The 20,971-nt window shown below is 37.4% G+C and overlaps 1 protein-coding gene across 4 annotated transcripts in view; it reads left to right on the forward strand.

The window, feature by feature from the left end:
* Positions 1 to 20,971, forward strand: part of ZNF638 (zinc finger protein 638) — a 145,762-nt gene that overhangs the window by 82,273 nt on the left and 42,518 nt on the right. For all 4 annotated transcript variants that reach the window (XM_055119696.1, XM_055119695.1, XM_055119697.1 and 1 more), the window contains exons 8-18: positions 1,205 to 1,327; positions 4,606 to 4,664; positions 4,873 to 4,916; positions 5,561 to 5,599; positions 7,385 to 7,435; positions 8,663 to 8,728; positions 10,411 to 10,494; positions 10,767 to 10,835; positions 11,548 to 11,588; positions 13,256 to 13,387; positions 17,525 to 17,653. In XM_055119696.1, coding sequence (XP_054975671.1) covers positions 1,205 to 1,327; positions 4,606 to 4,664; positions 4,873 to 4,916; positions 5,561 to 5,599; positions 7,385 to 7,435; positions 8,663 to 8,728; positions 10,411 to 10,494; positions 10,767 to 10,835; positions 11,548 to 11,588; positions 13,256 to 13,387; positions 17,525 to 17,653 — 837 coding nt within the window. The remainder of the gene's footprint in view (positions 1 to 1,204; positions 1,328 to 4,605; positions 4,665 to 4,872; positions 4,917 to 5,560; positions 5,600 to 7,384; positions 7,436 to 8,662; positions 8,729 to 10,410; positions 10,495 to 10,766; positions 10,836 to 11,547; positions 11,589 to 13,255; positions 13,388 to 17,524; positions 17,654 to 20,971) is intronic.

Consider the following 20,971-nt stretch of genomic DNA (forward strand, 5'->3'; position numbering starts at 1 on the left):
GTAGCTCATAGCTTGCCCTGGGTCCATCCAGTCCCTTGTCGCGACCCTGCTTTTGGGGTGCTAGGAAGTAAGGGGAACTGAGGCTTAAATTGAGAAAATAGATATCTAGGAGTGAATTATTATTCGGAGCCAGTTAACTCCCAAGTTACAAAACCGTAGCATTAACTGTCTTCCTGTGTCTATACAAAAAGGACATTGTTCTGAAGTAACTATGCAAAGGACATAAGAAGAAGAGAAAAGCAATATTTCACTTGTGAATACAAATCCATTGTCCTTAGAAGGATCTGACCTTACAAGTTAACAGAGTCTGATTAGGGATAAAGGTGATTGACCGATTGGGGAAGCAGAGCACAGAGAAGAGGTTAAAGATAAACACATAGGAATGGGAGTACCTCAGGAGTACTGTGATGGGTGTAACTGGTTTTAGCACTTTTTCTATAAAGGGTCACATAGTAAGTAAGGCTTTACCTGAATTGCAGCTATTTAACACTGCTTCTATAATAAAACAGTAATAGATAATATATGAATGAGCATGATTATCATGAAAATTTTTTACAAAAAATGGTGAGAGGGGCCTGAGAAATAGCATAGCGGTAAATTATTTGCCTTGCATCCCACTGATCACGTTTAGAGCGCAGTGCACTACAATCTTAGGCAACATTCGACACTACTGGTTGTGAACCAGTTCCATCCACCCACCCCTCATAAAAACAGACAAGAGGTCTCTTTTCCAGTAATTGCCTTAGCGCAGTAATAAGAATTTACTGATACACTTTTTTTTTAATGCAGTAGGTATCTTTTACATGTGGTATTTACCCCTGTACATAGTAGAGTTTACTAATTTTAAGGAACATTTCTAAACTAAGCAGAACATAAAGCTCTGAGATAAGACAAGGAAACATGGTTGGTAGTATTTTTTCTTGCAAGAAGTCTTAAAAATCATCAGATATAGCAGCTAGATTAGATTCTGCTACTTTTTGTTCAGTGATCTCTGCTTTCCTATTTTCGATTATCCTATGTAACTGTCATGGATAACATGTTTCCTTTTTCTTATCTTGGTAATAGTACAGATTATACTTTAGCAAAACAAAAAAGGTGAAAGTAACCAGAACTGTAGGTAATTTTAGAGCTTTATGATCCACAGTAATGTGGAGAATTTTTTAAGAGTTTTTTCCCATTAAAAATGGAGTATATTTTATTTTAGGCTTACTTGGAAATGGAATTTAAAGAGACAGTTACTGCAGTCATGAAGTATATTGAAACAACACCTCTTCTGATAAAAGGGAAAAGTGTTAAAGTATGTGTTCCAGGAAAGAAAAAATCCCAGGTAAGCTGTCTGTAAATTTTACTCGTTTTTTTTCTAAAGTATATGCATATTGAAAAACATAGCAATGTAAATGTTCATGCAGCAGTCAGTAGTGTATAAATGAAATTTCAGTGAAATTTAGTAACTTATTTTTTGAGTCTACATCCTCAGGTGAGCTCCTTAGTGAGCATCCTTAGTACTCAGGTGAACACACAGCATTGGGGACCACACCTTTGCCTCCTTGCCTCTTGCATGCAAAGCCCTTGAGGTATCTTTCCAGCCCATGATATAACTTTTTTGGTGCTAGTTCCTCACATACATGAAAAGGTATGTAGGGGCGTATGTGGTACCAGGAATTATCCTAGAGAACTGTTTGTTGTACTTATAGCCCTTAGAAGTATTTTCTTCTAGTTGTTGATTATGTATCAGTGCCTTAAAAATGATCAGTGTGCCAAAAAGATTCTTTTTTTTTGCTTTTTGGGTCACACCTGGCTATGCACAGGGATTACTCTTGGGCCTGCGCTCAGGAATCACTCCTGGCGGTGCTCAGGGGACCATAAGGGATGCTGGGAATCGAACCCGGGTCGGCCACATGCAAGGCAAACGCCTTACCCGCTGTACTGTCACTCCAGCCCCATTTTGGAATTCTTTTTTTTTTTTTTTTTTTGCTTTTTGGGTCACACCTGGCAATGCACAGGGGTTACTCCTGGCTCTGCACTCAGGAATTACCCCTGGCCATGCTCAGGGGACCATATGGGATGCTGGGATTTGAACCCGGGTCAGCCGCGTGCAAGGCAAACGCCCCACCCGCTGTGCTATCTCTCCAGCCCCTGGAATTCTTTTTTTAAATGTTTGGAAGAATTAATTGAACAGTAGTTTGAATTTTATGAAGTGTACTGATTAATAGGGAAACACTGAAAAGATATGATCAATTCAGATGAGAGTATATTATAGTTTTAACTCAGAAACTTTCTTAAACACTAATTTGTTGGGCTTTGTAATATATGTAGAAAATAACAATGGTGAATAAGGACAGGTCTGCTTCCACACTTCTTGGCATTTATAGGTTATTATTATAGGTTAAAGTACATAAGATGATGAAGAGAAAAGACCTTGTGGATATCCAAGACCCAATTTGCATATAACTGGACTACTTATTGGTGAAGATTTTTGAGTTTTTTTATTAATGGAAGTGGCTTCCTTAAGTGATGCAGGCAGAGGTAGTGCAGCTGTACAGAGGATAATTGAGCCTTGGATAGCAGTGCATCACAATTTTCACACCAGCGAATAAAATTTAGTTATCTTAAAACTAAGACTTGGTTAATTTGAGAGCTATTTTAATAATAATATATAGTTTCATGTATGGGACAGACTAACCATAGGGCCCAAAGAGGCTCATTCCAGTCATTTGTTGCCAGTAGGAGATGTGACTTTTGTACAAGAGGAACATAGGTTCCATTGGTGGTTCTCCTGTAAGAACAGGAGCACTCTCAGGTGCACCTTGAGGGTAAAGCATTAATGATGTATCAGTTTTTCCCAAGCACTCTAAAAAGAAGTATTTCATAATTTAGCTTAATTTCCCACGCTTTTGTGTACTTATTAGCAGCAGCCTGTGCAGTGAGAAACTTAAGAACAAGGTGATCCTGACATTTTCCTTTCAAGTTGTCTTTAATTTCTTTCTCCTGAGGGGAGTCTCAGCCTGCTCTCACTAATGTTCCTTTGATTACTGTAATATCCCTTGAAGTTTGCAAGATGGCACTCTACCATTTGCCCTTCCATGAGGACTCCCTAAGAGTTGCTCGAGGGAATGTCACCTCATTAACACAGAAATCCTTGGGGTTCCATGATAGTCATTGAATTGGATATCTCCAGTGATCTCTGTCCTCCACAGCAGACTTCCTTGGAGACTTGATAAGGCTTCCCACACAGCCAGGTTGTATGCCTAGCCAAGACCCTTATGCATGTCCTGGTGGGGATGCCTGTAAGTTGCAGAAGGGGCACCATCCCAGTGCCCTGGTACAGGATACACTCAAATTGCATGAAAATCATTAGATTTCCATCACTGAAACACTCTGCCTTCCACCCCAGGTATCCCTGGAAATGAGAGCTGGCTTCTAGCACAAATATTGTTAAGTATGAAGCCTAGGTTTTTAGAGCATTGCTTTGCAAAATCTGTGAGTTTTTGTTTCTTGGTGAAGCAAGAAAGGTTTTATTGGAACTTATTTAGAAAGATGTGAGGAAAGAAAAGGGAAGAACTACATGCTTGAGAGAAAACACAGGCTTTTCCAGAGTGGAAATAAGCAATCAGAAACATTGATATAAGCAAGTGAGATATGTGTGCAAGGGAAAACACTGGCTTACAGAACAAGCCTACTTATCTGGGTATCTTATGTGAAGTGGGGAGAAAGGTGGCATCCTTGAGAAGGGAATCTGTTGCTTTCCTTCTCTTCCTACTTCAGTCACTTGGGGAAGTGCCTGGGGAAGATTTAGGACTGATGGAACACAACACTGACAGTGAACCCCTGCACAGTACAGACTTCAGGTCTCACCAGCCCAGTGAGGTAACTGTCAAATGCAACTGGTTCCACCTGTTCTGCCTGATTTGGGAAGTGATTTCTCAGGGAGCTGTCAAATTCAAGCTACTGTGAGGAATTGCTCTTCTCAAGAAAGGAAAGTCCTAAGTCTTTCCAGGTCCATTGCTTTCTTTCACAGACAAAAATTTCAGGAGATGAATAGTGAAGTGAAGAGCTTTATTTAGGAAATAAGTGGAGAGAAAGACAGACATGCTGATTCCATCCTGGGAATAACATATGGTACTACTATGAGCCACTCCAGGAGTGATGCCTGAGTGTAGAGTCAGGAGGAACTCTAAACACAGCCAGGTTTAAACTAAGGCCAGGATGGTACAGAAAAACCTGAAATACCCTAGTGTTTATGAAAGACAGTGCACGAGGGGGCCAAGTATTGTCCAGGAATACTAGGCTTTATCCTTATACCACATTATCTCTTGAGATTGCTGTGACCACCAAGCTGAGAGTAGTCTTGAGCACACTTGGATGTGACCCAGAAAAACAAAAAAGAAAATAAAATGTAGGTGACTGACAGAAGGTGAGGTGTAAAATTATACCATGTGATTAAAAATTGAACTGTAAATGGAAAAATCTAATAATCATACTTTACAATAGGAAGATTAATGTGGTTCTTATTTAATGTTTATGTATTTTCTAAATTGCTTTCTATAGTTGAAGAAATAATTTTTTTCAAATAACTTTTTTTTTCAAATAACTTTTTCTTAATAGAACAAAGAGTTGAAAAAGAAGACATTAGATTCAAAGAAAACACTTTCATCTACATTAAAGTAAGTTTGCAATTTTGTATTGAGAATGAATATGTTTGAATTTTATTTTTTATAAGTGCTTTTAATATATTTATTACATTGCCTTCAAATTAAAAAATGGAATGTCATTCAAATTTTTTTAAATTATTTAAAATTTACACTTTGTGTTTTTGGGAATTTTAAAACTTATAATTTTATTCTTCATCTAAAACTTTGTTCTCTTAAATAGAAAGGATTCAGATACTTCAAAAGCTGCTGAAACTGTGACTGCTAGTAAGTTGAGTTTTTTTTTTTAGTACTTCTTCAAATGAATTTCTTGTCAGTTTCAGTTGAAATTTTCCTTAAGATGTTAGTAAAACATATATTATGCTGAAATAGAGCCCAGATTGACTTCTGCATAAAGCTAGTGTTGAACATTTAGTACCAAGTAGTTATGAATCATTTCTGGAATACTGACTCAGTGACATCATATATGGAGATAGAGATTTAGGTTATTTCTTTATTATTTTATTTAATTGTTTGTTTAAATAATTAAGTATTTAGCTATTTAGGTGACTACAAAAAATAATAGTCACCTAAATAGCTAGATAAATATTTAATTATTTAAATTAACGAATGTTCATAGTGATTGGAGGCATCCTAAGTGGTTTTTATACATGTAACTTGATTAGTTTTGTAATACCTTTTTTCTTGCATTAAAAAAAAAGACAAAAAGTGTTGCAGTTACCTGATTGCCATTGATCTTAAAAGTGCCGACTGCCAGAAACAAAAAAGGCTCAAAGAAACAGATATTACTGGATTAATGCACTAAGAGTTGTTTCTGTTGCTTTAGGAAAAGACTTTTTAATTGTTACTCATAATTTAAATGAAATTTGTGTACATTTTTATTAAATTATCATTCTCTTTTTCTTTCTCAGCAATGATAGGAATTGAATCCAGGGCTTCACATATGAAAGGCAAGTACTCTACAGATGAACCACGTCTGTCTTTTTCATTAGTGCATTTAGGATTGAAAAGGTGGAGAGAAAGAAGTTACTGCATTCACTAAGGAGGGGGAATGGATAGTTGGTGCAGTACCAGGGAATGGGTGTTCCTTGCATCTACACACTAGAACATGCACTTTCTAGTCTAGTGAAAATAAAGTTTGATAGAGTAGGATAAGATAGACAAGCAAGGGGCTGGAGCGATACCACAGCGGGTAGGGCGTTTGTTTGCCTTGCACGCGGCCGACCCAGGTTCGATTCCCAGCATCTCATATGGTCCCCTGAGCACCGCCAAGGGGTAATTCCTGAGTGCAGAGCCAGGCGTGACCCCTGTGCATCGCCAGGTGTGACCCAAAAAGCAAAAAAAAAAAAAAAGACAAGCAAAAGTAGATATATAAAGAAAATGAAATTGTGTATTGAATGTTTGCTCTTTGGAAGGAAAGTAGAGCATGTTGTAGATTTTTATTTTTAATAGATAATTTTTATATTGAAACTAATATTTGAGTAATTGGAAAATAGATTTGTGTAGATTATCTTATTTTTCCTAGAGGTTATATTGCATAAGTATTTTTGCACAGTTGTTTGATAGATCCTGTGTTGTTGTTTTGAGTCACATCCAGTGGTACTCAGGGCTTATTCCTGGTTCTATGCTTGGGGGGACCATATGGGGTGCCAGGATCAAACCAAGACTGGCTATGAGCAAGGCAAGCCTCCTATTTGATGTACTATTGCTCCAGCTCTAGCTATATTTCTAGAAAAGAAAATAGAGCTTAAAACCAAAAAAATAAAAAAGTCCTCAATAAATAACCCAGAAAATAAATTGGCAGATATTAAGAGTAGAGAGAGCACAAGAAATAAATAGAAATAAATACTTGTTAAAGACAACTAAGCTTTATGAGTAATAAAAGGAACTAAAATACCAGTTTCAATTTCAGGTGGGAATGAGTAATAATTTTTCTGACCTACTGTGTGTTACTTAGGGAAGCCCCATATTTATTTACTAATAATAGAAATTTTAACTGCAGTCTTTCTGAAAGACAGTTTAATGTTAATTATTTTTTAAAAATTAATTTCTTTAGTCTCAGTGATTTCACATCTAAATGAATTTATAATTATAGTTCCATAAGGGGAGCATAAAATGACGCCCCCACAACCATGCCATCAGATTCTGTGCCATCTGTTTCCACTAAGGGCGCCCCAAGAGGGGGGTGGGTGTGAGCCCTCCCTGCCCCAAGGAACCCAAACCTGGCAGCCGACCTCCACAATCCAACCGCTGCCAAGCTCCAGGCCACTTTCCACATGCTCAGGCCGCACTTCACATATGAGTGAACATATTCCTGGACTGCGTGGCCGCTTTTGTGGCCACACAACACATCATAAGACAGTCTCTACTCTCTGAGAGCCTGGCAAGCTACTACTGAGGATATCCTGCCCACATGGCAGAGCCTGGCAAGCTACCCGTGATGTTTTTGATATGCCTAAAACAGTAACAGTAACATGCTCTTCATGTTCCTGGAGCGAGCAGACGCCATTGGGCTACACTAGCACGAGACAGGGACGAATGGAGACATTACTGGTGCACACTCCAGCAATCGATGAGTAACGGGATGACAGTGACAGTGATAGAGTGATTTATAAAAGATTAATATGGAGATGCTTTTTGTTTTTTTCCCAGAATCATTTGCACCTTAGCTTTTTCCTAAATCTAAATGATGTTACTTTCAATTTCTCATTAATACATTTTTCTTGTTATTCTAGTCAAAACTGGACAAGCAAAGACATCTGTAGCCAAAGTGAATAAATTTTCAGGTATGGTTTTCATTATAATCTAAACATATTACTTTAACTTTATTATAAGCATGTGAATTGTAGCCTTGTATTTCACAGGGCATCAATAAATGATGAGATTAGTTTGAAATTGATATCATGACTTTTGAAATTTTCATCTAGAAATTTGGAAAAAAGAGAGTTAGTAGCTACTGCACTTTGATTTGTTTTTTGTTGGGGAAGGAGTATAACACATGATTTGCTCAGGGGTCATTCCTGCCAGTGTTCAGGTGATTGGGCATGTGCATATGCATATACATGTACATACATGTATGTGTGTTTGTGGTGTAGGGATGCCACCTGTGGTAACCCATATGCAAGGCTTTACAATGTTCTGTACTGTCTCTTCAGCTCTACTATACTTTATCTGTAATCATCAATAGAATTTTTTTTTTTCTTTTTGGGTCACACTGACAATGCTCAGGGGTTACTCCTGGCTCATGCACCTGGCGGTGCTTGGGGGACCATATGGGATGCTGGTAATTGAACCCGGATCTGCTTCATGTAAGGCAAACGCCCTACCCGCTGTGCTGTTACTCCAGCCCAAAAGAAATATTTTACTTGGGAATACTTCCCCCCTTCCCTTAAATATTTTCTTATCATTAAGATACAAGGTCTACTAGGAATGAATCTAACTTTCTTTGTGTCCTAATTGTGATATAGGTATGGTTTAGTTCTTTTATCAAGAGGGAGCCAATGGAAGCAGTAGTTGAGAGGCCCTAAATACTTTGCTTTTGGAACCATTAAAAGCATCTTAAGACAATTATGTTATCTTTTCAGTTAGTACTTTTGCTACTAGAGCCATACATTTAGACCTGTATTTCATTTGCCTGATTGCTGCTTTTGCATATTTCAAAACAGAATGTGAATTCTTATTTTGGTGTCATTTTTCTTGTAAATTATTGTTATTGCTAGATTTAGAAAATGCTTTGCCTTGCATGTGGTCAACCCAGGTTTGATCCCTGCCATTCCATGTGGTCCCCCAAGCTTGTCAGGAGTGATCCCTGCATGTAGAGCCAGGAGTAAACCCTGAGCACTTCTGGGTGTGACCCCAAAACAAACAAAAAAAGGAAAAAGGAAGAAGAAAAAGTAAAAACTAACCTGTGCCTAAAGATCATAGTATAAGTAACCCGTTATGCAAATTCTTAAATTCTTTGCAGATTGCATTTGTTAAATAAACCAGTTTTGACTTTAGTTTTTGTGATTTAGGGAAACCTGCTGGTTCTATAAAAACTGTGCTAACAGGTGCTAAAGGTAAAGCTTCAATTAAAACAGGTAAGATTGTTGGGAATAAGAGATTTTATTAAAGTTTATTTTTTTATTTTTTATTTTTTTTGGGACACACGCAGTGATGCTCAGGGGTTACTCCTGGCTCTGCACTCTGCCCCAGCAGTGCTGGGGCAGCCATATAGGATGCCAGGGATCGAACCCGGGTTGGCTGTGTGCAAGGCAAGCACCCTACCTGCTGTACTATCACTCTGGCCCCTAAAGCTTATTATTATGTCTTTTTTTTTTTTTTTTTTTTTTTTTTGCTTTTTGGGTCACACCCAGCGATGCTCAGGGGTTACTCCTGGCTTTGCACTCAGAAATTACTCCTGGCAGTGCTTGGGGGACCATATGGGATGCCAGGGATCGAATCCGGGTCGGCCGAGTGCAAGGCAAACGCCCTACCCGCTGTGCTATCTCTCCGGCCCCTATTATGTCTTTAAACATACAATGTACTGATAGTACAGCAGGTTAGGCGCTTGCCTTGTATGCAGCCATCCTTGGTTTGATCTCTGTTGTCCCATATGATCTGCTGAGCACTTCTAGCGGTGATTCCTGAGTTCAGAGCCAGGAGTAACTGCTCAGCATTGCTAAGTGTGGTCCAAACCCCCCAAATAAATATAAAGACATAATGTATCAACAGTTTGAAATTTATGTAATTTATAATATGTAATAGTGTCTTGAAAAGTTTTATAGGAAATTTAATATCGAAAACCTAACAGGAATTAAATTTTGCCTTACTTTGATATGTTGTATCTGCTACTACACACAGATTTTGGCAGCTATACATTTCAGCCTAGCACTGTCTTTTTTTCACTCTGATAAATTGTTTAATCTTTGTTTCCTTGAGTTTTTTTTTTTAACAGGCACATTTTATTTGTTTCTGTTTGGGAGCCACACCAGCTGTGCTCAGGACTTATTCCTGGGCCTGCATCAGGGATAATTCCTGTTGGTGCTCAGAGGACTTATTTGAGATTCCAGGGATTGAACCCTGGTCTGCTGCCTGCAAAGCAAGCACCCTACCTGATGTACTATCTCTCTGGCCCCTCTTTTTTAAAAAGTGTCACTACATATTTTTTACTTTTTTTAGCTTTACATACTCTTGTTAAAAGATTTTTTTTTAATATTGTAAATATGTATTTCCTCCATAATGAAATTGAACTCTTAAATGGAACTCGTTGAAGCTAATATGGTTTGTTTACTAATACATTTTTGCCAATGGGTAATTTTTTAAAAAGTATTGTAGAAGTTACAGTTTTTGGTGTGATTTTGATGTGTCTTTTGCCACATGGTTAAATTTGTCTTAACTACTAACCATCAAGAAAAGTTGTATCAGTTTGGAACTGGAGATATGATATAGCAGGTAGGGCGCTTGCCTTGCAGGCCAATCCAGGTTTGTTGCCATATGGTCTCCTTTGCACTGCCAGGAATATTTCGGCATGCTGAGCCAGGTGTAACCATTGAGCATCGCTGGGAGTGGCCCCAAAACAAAACAAAAAATTAGTTTATATATGCTTTACATTTTATTGGTCAGATGTTAAAAATAAATGCTAAGAAAAGAACTATTTTAATAAAATCTTGAAATTCTTATTTACTAATACATTAGAGTGAAACATGTTACATGATTCAACAAACGCTTGATTGAATGTTTGATATTCAATTGAATAATTGATCGATTCTGCTTTTTAAAGCCAAATCTAGTGGAAAGAAATTGCTGGAAATCAAAAAAAGTGGCATTGGCAAAAAAGATACTAACAAATCTTTGATCGTACCAGGTAAGCTTAAAATATCCAATGTTCTTTCCATTTAGATTCTCTTTGTTTTATTTATTTATTTATTTATTTATTTATTTTTAAATTTTTTTATTTTTTTTTTTTAGATTCTCTTTGTATATTATTCTGTGGTATTTTTGAAACCATTGCTTACAATTCTTAAATTATTTATTTTTCAACAAGAAATTATAAGCAGCAATTTTTGTTTTGTTAGATTCATTAGCTTAATTTTAATAGTGTTTTTCTAGACTATTAAACTAGACTATTTCATGCAGAAAAATCTGAACTAAAGAGCAAGATGAAAGCCAAGGCTACTGAAAATACTTGCAATGAAACTGTTCCAGGTAGGTCAAAAAAAGTATGTGTTCTCTTAATTCAGAGCTAGAATATTAAACTTCTAAGAAAATATGTTTAATTTTTTATCCTATATTTTCTTCAACAATTAAGTAAAATTAAGAACATTATGTGATTCAGCTTTTTCCCCTATTTCTTGGTTATTCTGAAATTTTGTTCTATGAAAGAATATAGCTAAAAATTTTTTTAATCAAGCAAAATAGTTTTAACTAAATTCACCTAGATACATCTGTTGGGCAAGAGTTAGAGATGCATGTGTTCAAAAGGGAACTTGAGTTTCTCCAGAACGGAAATAAACTAAAATGTTTATTAAAAACCTTTGGGGCTTGAGGTAACTCAGAGGACTGGAGTCCATGCCTTGCATATGAGGCTCCATCACCAGGTTTTGTCCTGGTCGACCAAGTACCCCCAGAGAGCCAGAGAAGCACAGCATCACTTGGAGTGAGGACTGGACCTATCTGGCTCACATAATTGGGGCAAGTATTGTCTTTTGAGCAGGGATGGGGAGGTCTGCTGCCCACCCCTTAACCCCTGTCCCCCATGCTAAATTAAAAATCAGTGTTACTTTGTATATATTTCCTATTTAAGTATCATTTTCCAGTTGTAGACATTTTCATTTAGCTACTATTTCATTGTGGAATAAATTGAGATTTTGATAAGTAAAATATAATTTTCATGAATTCTTTTATTTTATGTCTCAAGAAGCTGTTTTGGATGCACTAGAAAATGAACCAGTTAAAAAGGTCAGTTTTCATATTTTACATTTTCAAAGCTTAAGACATTTTGACAATAGTATATTTTTCTTAGAAACCAAAGATTTAAAAAGTGCGTAGTATTTGGTATCGTGTAAAACTTCAGTCCATTGTGACTTTTACTTTGAACTATGGTTTGAAGTAAAAAGCCTTCAACGGTTGCAGTAAATGTTAAGAATTTAGGAACATAACCAAACTGTTGGACCAGAGTGGGTTTTTGAGTAGCTAAATTAGAATCAATAGAATTTTGTGAAAATTTTTTTCTCCTTAAAAAGCAAACAGGAAATATATTATTATTTAGGATATCCGTTTTTCTTTGCATTTTTAAGAGGATTGGGTAGCACATTGTATTTGAAAGGCATAAGTTATAACATACTTGTTACATCTGTCAGTTATGAATATCAGATCTTACTGGTTACTAGTTTAAGACTTTGTTGGATAAGACCTAGAGATAATTCAGGGATAAGCATGAGTTTATTTTTGACTGGTAGATATATTTTCCAAATAAATAATACATCTTGTTATAAGGAGGATATTTTAAACTACCAGTAGAGTTTTATAGATTCATTCAAAGTAATTTAGAAGCATCCACTTTTGAGCACAGTTGACATGGTAGTCATTCTCAGCTGGTTTCTGAAAATTACAACTTCCCACTTTTTGTTTGTTTTATTATTTTTCAAAAAAAAAAGTAACAAGTTGCTACATTTACTGTATGTAATGTACCTTTGGAGATTAACCTCTATCCTCTAACAGAAAAAAGTGATGTTGGGTCATTTTGAAGAATAAATAGATCTGAGAAGTCACGAAAGGGAGTATTTTCTTTGCAGTGGGGATTGGGTTATGGGATCAGGACACTAAAAAACTGCCTTTTCTTTTCTTTTCTTTTTTTTTTTTTTTCCCTTTTTGGGTCACACCCGGCGATGCACAGGGGGTTACTCCTGGCTAATGCACTCAGGAATTACTCCTGGCGGTGCTCAGGAGACCATATGGGATGCTGGGGGTGCTCGGGAGACCATATGGGATGCTGGGATTCGAACCTGGGTTGGCAAGGCAACCGCCTTAGTGCTGAGCTATTGCTCCAGCCCCTGTATTTTATTTTCTTCAAATGATCCCACCCAACCCCTGCAAATGAAAGGATACACACTGATTAAATCTTGAGGTGTTAGCATCACAAAGCACAGGGTAACAGTATTTTAAAGGACATGGGGCTGGAGGCATAGTATAGCAGTTAGGGCACTTGCCTTGCACATAGCTTATCAGGTCTGATTCCCAGCACTCCATGCGGGCCCCAAAGCTTCACATCAGTGATCACTGAACACAGAGCTAGGAGTAAGCCCTGAGGAGTTAACTACTTCGCGGTGTAGCCCCCAAACAAAAAAACAAGCAGTATTTAAAAGGACAGAGTTGTCAAAGGACTGACTAATTTGCATTTCTAAACAGCAGTTCTAAAGAACTAAAAACCTTATTGTGACATGGTGTGAGTGAAAATATTTCTTTGTACTTGAGAGGAAATTTACATTTTGTTTTTAATTTGAGGTTGAAGGTAGTCTTTTGAGTTAATCATACTAATGCAATTTAAATACTATCATGACCAACAGTATAAATTGAGTAAATCTTCAACTTGAAATTTAATGTCAACTCTGAAATTTGTTTTGAAGGAAACAGAGGAAATGTGTGTGATACTTATTTCTAATTTGCCTAATAAAGGATATTCTATAGAAGAAATTTGCAACCTAGTAAAACCTTTTGGTGGTTTAAAGGATATTTTGATCTTATCATCTCACAAAAAGGTAAGAGTTTATAGTAGCTGTTCACTTCTGTAAGCATATTTGGAAAAACATTAAGTTCGCAAAACTAGAATGGGCTTAAAGACAGCACAAAAAATCTCAAGTTAAAGAACTTTAAAAACATAGCATAAATATATTCCTTACTTTCAAATCACATCTAGTTTTAAAGATGGAAGAATGACTAACTGATGTTTTAGAAATTTGCCCAGTATTTCGTTTAATAGAAAATATTTATATCTGGAGCTGGGAAATCATACAGTGGTTAGGGCACTTGCCTTAGGCCACCCTGGGTTGGATCCCCAGTATCCTCAATGGTCCCAGAGCACTGCCAAGACTAATTCCTGAGTGCAGCAGAGCCAGGAGTAACCCCTGAGCACAGTCAGCTACAGCCCAAAAATCAAGAAGAAAATGTTTTCTACCCTTAAAATGTTAATGCATATTTTTAAAAAAGTGATTTAAAATTTTGTTAGTCTCTCTTTACAACAGTATATTTGTTGTTGCCTATGGTACTCATTAGGAATAACTCATTTTCAGACTTACACTTAATCTGAGTTTATGTTTAGTTCTCTGTACTGTTAATAATACCAAACAACTTGGGGGAGGTAAATAGTTATTTTCAGAAAGGTTTCAGTCATTTAATAGAAATCACACAATTACAGTGGTGGGAAGTAGCACTCAAGATAGAAAGGAGTTGATCACTAGAGATTTTTTCGTTTGATGATGTTAATCTGAGCCTAAGAAGAAAGAGCCAAATGCAAGTTATTGTAATTCATAAACTGTTAAAAGACTTATTGCACAGTTCTTAAATATTCTGAAAACCATTGAATTGAACACTTAAATGGGTAAACTTTATGACACTGTAAACTATTTCAACAAAACTGTTTTCTTTTTTCCTTTTGTGTGGGGCGGCACTGCAGATGCAGTACTTGCTGCTGACTTCTCTCAGAATTTTCTCTTGGCACTGGTACCATATACAGTGCTGGGGCTCTGCAGGGCAAGCACCTTACCAACTGTACTGTCTCTCACATTTTATTTACATGTTTTTATGACTTTTTGTTTTGTTTTGGGACCACACCTGGTGGTGCTTAAAGGTTACTGTTGGCTCTGTACTCAGTAATCACTCTTCCCAGGCTCAGGGAACTGTCTGGAGTGCTGAGAATTCAACCCACGTTGTCCACATGCAAAGCAAGCACCCTCCTGCTATATCTCTTCAGCTTATTTGATTTTTTAAAATAAATTTTAGAACAAAATTATACTTGATGAGATTTTCTGTATTATGGTGGGAGGAATTGCTCCCAGAATGACTCAAGATCATTGCTAGTGGTACCATACAGTGCCATGGACTGAACCTGGGACTTCCACATGCAAAGTATGTACTCCTGGCTACATTTCTGCATTTTATATTTAATCTCTGTATTTTATATTTGATCTAATTATAGAATGATTTGTTCTAAGATTCCTACTTTCCCAACTTCAATGCAGTCACATAAAATTCTTATTTTTGTAAAATGCTGTCATTCTTGTCTTTAAAAAATTGTTACCTCCCTTTAATATTTTTAAATTTAAATTTATTAATTTTCAATTGAATCTAGTGAGATACACAGTTACAAATTTGTTGATGATTAGGTTTCAGTCATAAAATGTTCTCACACCCATCCCCTTCACCAGTGTACATTTCCTACCACCAGTGTCCCCAGTTTTGTCATCATAGTCTCCTACTTCCGCCTCTATGGCAGGCACTTTTTTTTTTTAATCACCATGAAGTATAGTTACAGACTTAAAAATTTTCATGCTTACATTTCAATCATACAATGATTGAGTACCCATCCATCCATCCACCAGTGCCCATTCTCTACCACCAATGTTCCCAGTATCCTTCCCACCACCACCCCCATGTCCGTATCTCCCTCCCCGCCTTGTGGCAGGCACATTCCCTTTTTCTCTCTCCCTTTGGATGTTGTGGTTTGCAATACACTTAATAGTGGATATCATGTTCGTCTATAATCTACCTTTAGCACGCATCTCCCATCTCTAGTGGGCCCTCCAAGCATCCTTTACTTGTTGGTTCCTTCTCTGTCTGAGCTGCCTTTTCCCCCAGCATATGACGCCAGCTATCAAGCTGTGGAGCAATACTTCTGGTCCTTGTCTCTACTGTCCTTGGGTGTTAGTCTCCCATTCTGTTACTTTATATTCCACAGATGAGTGCAGTGCTTCTATGTCTGTCCCTCTGTTTCTGACTCATTTCACTTAACATGATACTCTTCATGATCCACTTATATGCAAATTTCATGACTTCATCTTTTCTAACATTTGCATAGTATTCCATTGTGTAGATGTACCAGAGTTTCCTTACCTAGTCATCTTTTCTCAGGCACTTGGGTTTTTTTTAGATTCTGGCTATTATAAATAGTACTGCAATGAACATACAAGTGCAGATGTCATTTCTACTATACGCTTTTGTTTTTGTTTTTGCTTTTTGGGTCACACCCGGCGATGCACAGGAGTTACTCCTGGCTCATGCACTCAGGAATTACTCCTGGCGGTGCTCAGCGGACCATATGGGATGCTGGGAATTGAACCCAGGTTGGCTGCGTGCAAGGCAAACGCCCTACCTGCTGTGCTATTGCTCCAGCCCCACTACTATACTTTTTTGTATCTCCGGGATATATTCCCAGAAGTGGTATTGCTGGGTCAAATGGGAGTTCAATTTCTAATTTTTTGAGAAACATCCATACTGTTTTCCAAAAGGGCTGAACCAGTCGGCATTCCCACCAGCAGTGAAGGAGAGTCCATTTCTCCACACATCCATGCCAACACTGGTTGCTTTTATTCTTTTGGATGTGGGCCAGTCTCTGGTGTGAGATGATACCTTGTTGTTTTGATCTGCATCTCCCTGATGATTAGTGATGAAGAGCATTTTTTCATGTGCTTTTGGATATGGCAGGAACTTTTCTACCTCCTCTGTCTCTGTCTCTGTCTCTGTCTTTCTGTCTCTCTCTCTGTGTCTCTCTCTCCCCCCCCCCCCCCTTATCTCTCACTCTTCCACCCCCTTCCCCTCTTTCTCTCTCCCCTTTTTAGGCATTGTTAACTGCCTTTAAGAAAAGAGTTTTGTTGGTCCAGTGAGTACCTGAAGAAGGTTTGGTAGGGTACCATTTATGGTGATACAGAGTCATGAGTTAAGCTCTGTAGCTGTTAAGTGGGTGTGGCCAAAACATAAAACCAAAGAGCTTTTTGTGTTAAATGAAGAACAAAAGATTTACATCCACATTAGCTGTAATTGGGCACCCAACGTGGTCTCCGGAGTGCTACTATTAGTGATCCCAGAGCATTGCTGGCTGTGATTCAAACCCCTGAAAAAATAATAGTAGTAGTAATAACAAGAATGTTCAAAATATAAATTGAAAACTTATAGATACTTGACTTTATTATTTAACTATGTATGAAAATTAAAAACAAATACATGGGGTTACAATTTTGCTCCTGTGAAAGCAACTGAAAATAAAGGGCCATCGCTGTGGATTTCTTTATTTGTCTCATTTTTCTTATTTTGTAATTAAAATTATAAAGAGTCTAGAGAGACATTTCAGTGGGATGAGGTATACATGGGACTTGAGTTGAAACCTAGAACTCAAAGGCCTCTTAGCGTGCCAGGTGTAGCTGTGGTGGTCTACAGCATACAGCACCACAGGGCCCAAGCAGCGCTGCCCAGCCAAGGTGGCTGCGTTTCCCCAGCAGTGACCCGGAGGTCCCTGAGCACTACTTGGGAGGTCTGTTGCTGTGTATCCCTCTCACCCTAGCCTTCCAAATTTTTTCCACTTAACAAGTGTCTGCTTCATGCTAGCTAGTAAAGAATATAGTGAAGAATAAAATTTACAAAATTTTCTTTATTTTACTAGAATGTCCCCTAATATTTCTATTACTGTCATGTGAGTGTTGTCATGATTTATTGTTTATCAGGATTGTAATATTCTTTGGTAATGTCTATTACCATCTTTTGGGAGGAATTCATTTATTTGTCTTCAAATTGAAAATGATTCAATATAATTTAACTGTTAAATATTTTTAAAATGTTAAAGCTTTTTAAGGAAAGGTAATTTAAGATATTAATTTTTTTTGTTCTTATAACTTATGTTTTAAAAGGCTCTTCTAGAGTTAAGTAAAAAATCTGCAGATTCTATGGTGAACTTTCATACCTCCTTCCCAATATCAGTAGATGGGAATCAACTCTCAATAAGTATGGCTCCAGAAAATATGAATATAAAAGATGAGGTAAGTAATAAATGTAAACTTACCGTTTTTTTCTAGAATATTATTAAATTTGAAAATAAGATTTATTTTGGTTGGATACATTTTCTTTAGGTTGCGTATTTTCTGGCAGTGTGAAACTTTCTTTTCACTTCACTTTCATTTCAGTTTTTAAGACTTCTTTAAATATTGATGAAATCCTACCCCTTATATATTGGGGTAGGAAAAAAGTTGATAGTTCTTTGTCAAGAGTTCTGTGTTTTTCCCCTTTTCCACTCCCCCAGAGAATTCACTGTTTTCTGTCTACAAACTAGAATCCCAGAGGTTGCAATTAATCTTTTTCTTCTAGTTTTAAACCACCGTTGTCACTATCTCTTTTCTGTTTTAACTCCTGAATATTTCTGGAGTTTATTCTTTTTTTTTTTTTTTTTTTTGCTTGTTGGGTCACACCCGGCGATGCACAGGGCTTACTCCTGGCTCTGCACTCAGGAATTACCCCTGGAGGTGCTCAGGGGATCATATGGGGTGCTGGGAATCGAACCCGGGTTGGCTGTGTGCAAGGCAAACACCCTCCCCGCTGTGCTATTGCTCCAGCCCCAAGTTTATTCTTTCTTTATTCCCCTTACCATTGCTTCATACCTTAGAAGTCACCAAAGTAACATCTTTTTTTTGTTTTGTTTTGTTTTTTACCAAAGTAACATCTTATATCTACAGTTTTGTCTCCATCAGAACTTTCCTCCACAAAGTTGTGAGGCTGAATTACATTCAGATGTATTCAGATTTAATTAAGAAACTCATTTTTTTGATCTACAAATTTATTATCAATTGCTAAAGTGTGAAACAGACACTAGAATCTAGAGAAACATGGAAATGCATGTAATTTATATCCATCAAACAGTTGAATTCTAAAATGTTAAGTTTTGGATGTATGTATTCAATAGTTAATGACATATGACTGTTAATATTGTTTGATTGATTTGGTTTTTTAGAAGTTAAAGCACAATTTCAGCAACCTATGTGTCTATTCTTATCCTTAGAGATCTCTTTGATTCTCAAAAAGGTACAGAAATATTGCATATGTTAATGACTTAGTGTTTACTTGAATGTTTCATATTCTGCCCTGTTTGAAAATAGGGAACCCGTAGATCATTATAACATCTCTGGTACTTTCACATATTACATATTTGATGAACAGATTATTTCAAGTCTGTAGCTATTCAAAGCATATACAATGTATAAGACACTCATTTGTAATTCAGAGACTTTTAAGTGAAAAATGTAGAAACTAGTTTTGACCTGTATTTCTAAGATTGTGATCAGACTGAAGGTCCTCATAAAAAATGGTATGTGTTGGAAGGGGAAAAAAAAAATCATAGCTTCGTAAGATAAATTCTTGTAGATATAGACCTTCTATTTGCTAGCCTCTGTCAGCTTCAACATCAGTCTTATTACTCTTAGACTCTTTATAACTTACTATCTGTAAATCTCAGAATACTTAATGCCACTGCTGTTTGGGAATTTTCCTTTTTTTTTTTTTTTTTTTTGCTTTTTGGGTCTTACCTGGCGATGCACAGGGGTTACTCCTGGCTCATGCACTCAGGAATCACTCCTGGCGGTGCTCACGGGACCGTATGGGATGCTGGGAATTGAACCCGGGTCGACCGCGTGCAAGGCAAACGCCCTACCCGCTGTGCTATCACCCTAGCCCCTCATTTCTTTTCTTAATATTCTCTTATTTTGTATGAAGAGCTTTGGAAGTGGCTGGGTAGTTTGAACTTTACCCATGCTCAGGTGACCATAATAGGCATTGAGTCTGGAACTCCTGCATGCAAAACATGTATTTCTGGTCTTGGAGCATTTCTTAGAACACTCTAAAGATTTTGTTACTTATTTTAAAGATGGTTGGTGTCTAGACCTTGTATGCTCTGTTGCAGTGCTAGGGATCACATTCTATGAGCAGAACAGTGGTGAGGATTGATCGTCTCATAAATGCACAACAGGCATTCTTTCACTGAGCCACATCTCCATGTTTGTCCTGCATTCAAAGTGTATGTTCATTCTGTTCGCTGTCTTTCACCTTTTTTGCCCCTTTTTTTAAAAAATTTTATTCTTTTATTGAATCATCATGTGGAAAGTTACAAAGCTTTCAGGTTTAAGTCCCAGTTATACAATGCTCGAACACCCATCCCTTCACCAGTGCACATATTCCACCATCAAGATTCACAGTAAACCTCCCCCAACCCCCACCCCCCCCACCTCTCCAGCTCCCCACCCCGCCTGTGTAACTGATAAATTTCACTATATTTTCAGTTTACTTTGTTTACATTCAATATTTCAACAAGAAAAACTCACTATTATTATTTGGAGTTTCTCCCCACTAAAGTCGGACCTGCTGAAAAGGAAGCATTGATAATTTGTTTTCCATTGCTGAGAATGAAGAGATATGAGGTCAAGCGGCCACACTAGCAGCCGCACGGGTTTGGATTTTTGTATTTTAATAACCAAGTCCAGAGAAATTTCTGCCAGAAATTGCATCATTGCAAGCTTGTACCTCTCAGCTATTTTATATTCCACATATGAGTGCAACCTTTCTATATCTGTCTCTTTTTTTCTGACTCATTTCACTCAGCATGACACTCTCCATGTTGATCCACTTATATGCAAATTTCATGACTTATGTTTTCTGACAGCTACATAGTATTCCATTGTGTAGATGTACCAGAGTTTCTTTAACCAGTCATGTTTTTGGGCACTCTGTTTTTTTTTCCAGATTGTGGCTATTGCAAACAGTGCTGCAATGAACATAGAAATGCAGATGTCATTTCTACTATACCTTTTTGCCTCTCCGGGATATATTCCCAGGACTGGTATTGCTGGGTCAAATGGAAGCTCAATTTCTAATTTTTTGAGAATCATCCATATTGTTTTCCAAAAGGGCTGAACCAGTCTGCATTCCCACCAGCAGTGAAGGAGAGTCCCTTTCTCCCCACATCCACGCCAACACTGGTCACTTTTGGTTTTTGGGATGTGGGCCAGTCTCTGTGGTGTGAGATGATCTTCATCTCCCTGATGATTAGTGATGTTGAACATTTTCTCATGTGCCTCTCAGCCATTCAGATTTCTTCTTTGGAAAAGTTTCTGTTCATTTCCTCGCCCCATTTTTTGATCGGGTTGGCAGTTTTCTTCCTGTGGAGTTCAACCAGTGCATTTTTGAGTTGGTTTTGAAGCCCTGTGCTCAGGAGTGAACCCTGGTGGTTCTAAGATGACCAGGTATAGTGTCAAATTGGCTCAGCTACTTTTTTTTTTTCTTTTTCTTTTTGGGTCACACCCGGCAATACACAG

This window comes from Sorex araneus, chromosome X (assembly GCF_027595985.1).
Source record: "Sorex araneus isolate mSorAra2 chromosome X, mSorAra2.pri, whole genome shotgun sequence".
NCBI classification, from domain to species: Eukaryota; Metazoa; Chordata; class Mammalia; order Eulipotyphla; family Soricidae; genus Sorex; species Sorex araneus.